General features: G+C 39.4%; 2 protein-coding genes across 2 annotated transcripts in view; one reads left to right on the forward strand and one right to left on the reverse strand.

The window, feature by feature from the left end:
• The window catches only part of LOC110449004 (uncharacterized protein K02A2.6-like), a 3039-nt gene extending 2982 nt beyond the window's left edge, over positions 1–57 (forward strand). Inside the window, exon 2 of the mRNA XM_021495577.1 lies at positions 41–57. Coding sequence (XP_021351252.1) covers positions 41–57 — 17 coding nt within the window. The remainder of the gene's footprint in view (positions 1–40) is intronic.
• Positions 58–323: 266 nt separating this feature from the next.
• Positions 324–2081, reverse strand: LOC110449005 (piggyBac transposable element-derived protein 4-like). Its single transcript, XM_021495578.1, has one exon. It carries the CDS (start codon positions 2079–2081, stop codon positions 324–326), a length of 1758 nt encoding a protein of 585 aa, XP_021351253.1.
• Between the last annotated feature and the right edge of the window lie 688 nt (positions 2082–2769).

The following is a 2769-nucleotide window of genomic DNA, read 5'->3' on the forward strand; positions in this document are numbered from 1 at the left end:
TTAACTCTTAGACTGCTAAGCAAGATTTACCTCCCCTTAGACCCAGCCACCAAGTAATTTCAGCTAACGAGGTTTTTAATTAGTGTATTTTATTTAAAAAATCGTAACTTTTTTGTGTTTCATTTGATTGCAATAAGACTATGGTATGTTTTTGAGTTTGAAGTAAACTTTCATTTGCAACCAACTTTGTTTTGAAGTGTTGTCATTTATTCGAGAAATGGGGTGTTGAACAACAAAAACGAACAAAAAACGCAAAAAAACAACAACATTTTCTCAACAATAACTCTAACATACCTAATTTACTGTTATTCTTCTGTCACATTTTACTTGTGTAGCTCAGGAGAACATGTTATCTTGAAATATACCATGCTGTGGTACCTCATAAAGCATGGGTACACACACAAGGGAGTGTCACACTGAAGACATATGAACTGGGTTTGATGTCGCTTTTTCTGCTCGCGGTCAGAGCAAACAGCACAGTCTGGAGTTGACCTACGTCCACCTGCTGTCATGTGGGGATTCATGGATGGGAAGTGTTTCTCTGTAAGCCTAGAAGGGGGGTTGTTCACTGGCCTAGCAAATCTCTTGTTTGTAGGTTCATAGCCTTCAAGCAGACCGTGAATGACAGCTAACCGAAACTTCATTGAGGACACTTTTTTCCCTCCATTGAGAGATTTCCAGATAATTTTGCTGTTACAGAAAGTCACTTCAAGCAGATTACAGATGACTAACTTCTTCCACCATTTTAGCATTCTGTGTTGAGATACACAATATTGTGTTTGTTGATCTGCAACATCTACACCACCCATATGTTGTGTGTAAAGTTGTATCGCTCTGGGGTGGTCAACTTCGCGTACATGGCCGTCATGAAACTTAGATCTCACTGTCTTGGTGTATGTACTGCCATTGTGGACAGTTGTCAGCATGTTCACCTGTCTCTTATCATGCCAACATATGTAAAGTTTGTTACCCTGTCTCACAACAACTGGGAGGTCACCTTTTTTGGGTTTGGCGGTCTTCACCGCATTAGGAACTCCTATCCTATTAGTCCGCAGCGTGCCACATGCTCCCGTCTGGTTATCCTCAAGATCCTGGAATAGTGATGGGCTTGTAAAAAAATTATCACAGTACAGGTGATGACCTTTATGTAATAAAGGTTCTGTAACATTCATTACAACTCGGTGAGCAGCTCCTTTGGTGGGATCTCCAGCAGCTTTTCCTGTATACAACACCCAATTGTACACGTATCCTGTACTGGACTCCGCTAAAGTCCAAGTTTTCAGCCCCCATTTATGGGGTTTTGAAGGGATATATTGCAGATACTTGGTCCTTCCTTTATATGGAATTAATGTTTCATCTACAGACAGTTCTCTCCCGGGATAATAATAGTGTTGCCATTGAGAAACAAGAAGTTTTGCTACCTCAGAAAATTTGTAGGTAGGGTCAAAATTTGGGCTGTCACGTGGTGGTTCTTGTGAGTTATCAGCGGCGTGGAAAAATGACAAAATATTTAAGAACCTATCTCTTGGCATTAATACAGTAAACCCTTTCAAAGATATTAACTCATCAGTGTTCCAGTATGAATCGTAACCAGGTAAACGTACTACACCCATGTAGAGAATAATCCCAATGAAAGCTTTCATTTCCGAGTTCGTGACGTCAGTCCACTTTCTCGCACGGGCGTGAGGTTTTAAGTTTTCAACTCCACCAAGATTTGTGATGTACTGTTCATAGTATAAGTTTGTTTGAGTCACTAATATATCGATAATTTCATTATTGAATAACGTAAGAAAAATATCCGACTCCGATCCTTCCACATGTTTCGGTCCCGAATTTTCGGAAAACTCAGTCAACCACGGAGAAAAATATGCATTATGCTTTGGGTCACGATCTTCCCTATCCATTTCATTCTCAACTTCTTGTTCAATTTCCCGCAATTCCTGATCATCCAAATCAATGTCGGCATCAAGGTCAAAGTTTTCACCGATTTCATCACCAATATCTTCTGGATAGAAGCCCATAAATTCATCATCCTCGCTATCGGAGTTACCGACAAGTTCGTAAAATTCGGCTTCAGCCATTGTTGCAAAATATTTCAGTCAAAACATGCAAATAATCCCATTTTTCTGACATAAATCAATGACTTCTATCACTGTTGATTTTTGACCGCCATCTTGGATCTCACCTCTATTGACTTCCCGCGAGATATCATATATAGTAACACGGGAATTCCCGTTACATAAATTAGAAAACGAAACCTATTCATGGGCGGTATATCCCGCCGGCAGTGGCACACGGTAAGATAAGCGTGGGCGGGGATTCCCGCCAGCCGCAGTCTAAGAGTTAATTGGCATTGTATTAATTACTGTAGAACATTTCATATTATTATAATTGATAAGTTTAAAGAAAGAGAAAGGTTAATTTTCTATAAATATTTCATTTGAGATGATTAATTCTTTAAAAAAAAAAAAAAGAAGACGGAATGTGGTATCTGTCTATTGTATATATTCAGTCAGGTAAAGGGACATAACTCGTCCATACTCGCCATCTGTTATATGTGGAACTCTCCAATGTGAAGTTAATAAAAATATGTTGAGTGTAATGGAACACATGTGTTGACTGGATCTAATATGTACAAGAACGAATCGGGTTCAATCCGGGGATGGGCAAGTCATCCAAACATATGAAGCACGTTAGATGCTACAACAACCTAGTTCGTAGGTCGTTTCAAAGCGGTTCACAAATTTTTAATCAGTTGTTATAGGGCCT

The sequence above is a fragment of the Mizuhopecten yessoensis genome, unplaced genomic scaffold (genome assembly GCF_002113885.1).
Source record: "Mizuhopecten yessoensis strain PY_sf001 unplaced genomic scaffold, ASM211388v2 scaffold4411, whole genome shotgun sequence".
NCBI classification, from domain to species: domain Eukaryota; kingdom Metazoa; phylum Mollusca; class Bivalvia; order Pectinida; family Pectinidae; genus Mizuhopecten; species Mizuhopecten yessoensis.

Coding starts and splice junctions, on each gene's coding strand:
- LOC110449005 (XM_021495578.1), bottom strand. CDS start 2,081: ATGGCTGAAGCCGAATTTTACGAACTTGTCGGTAACTCCGATAGCGAG.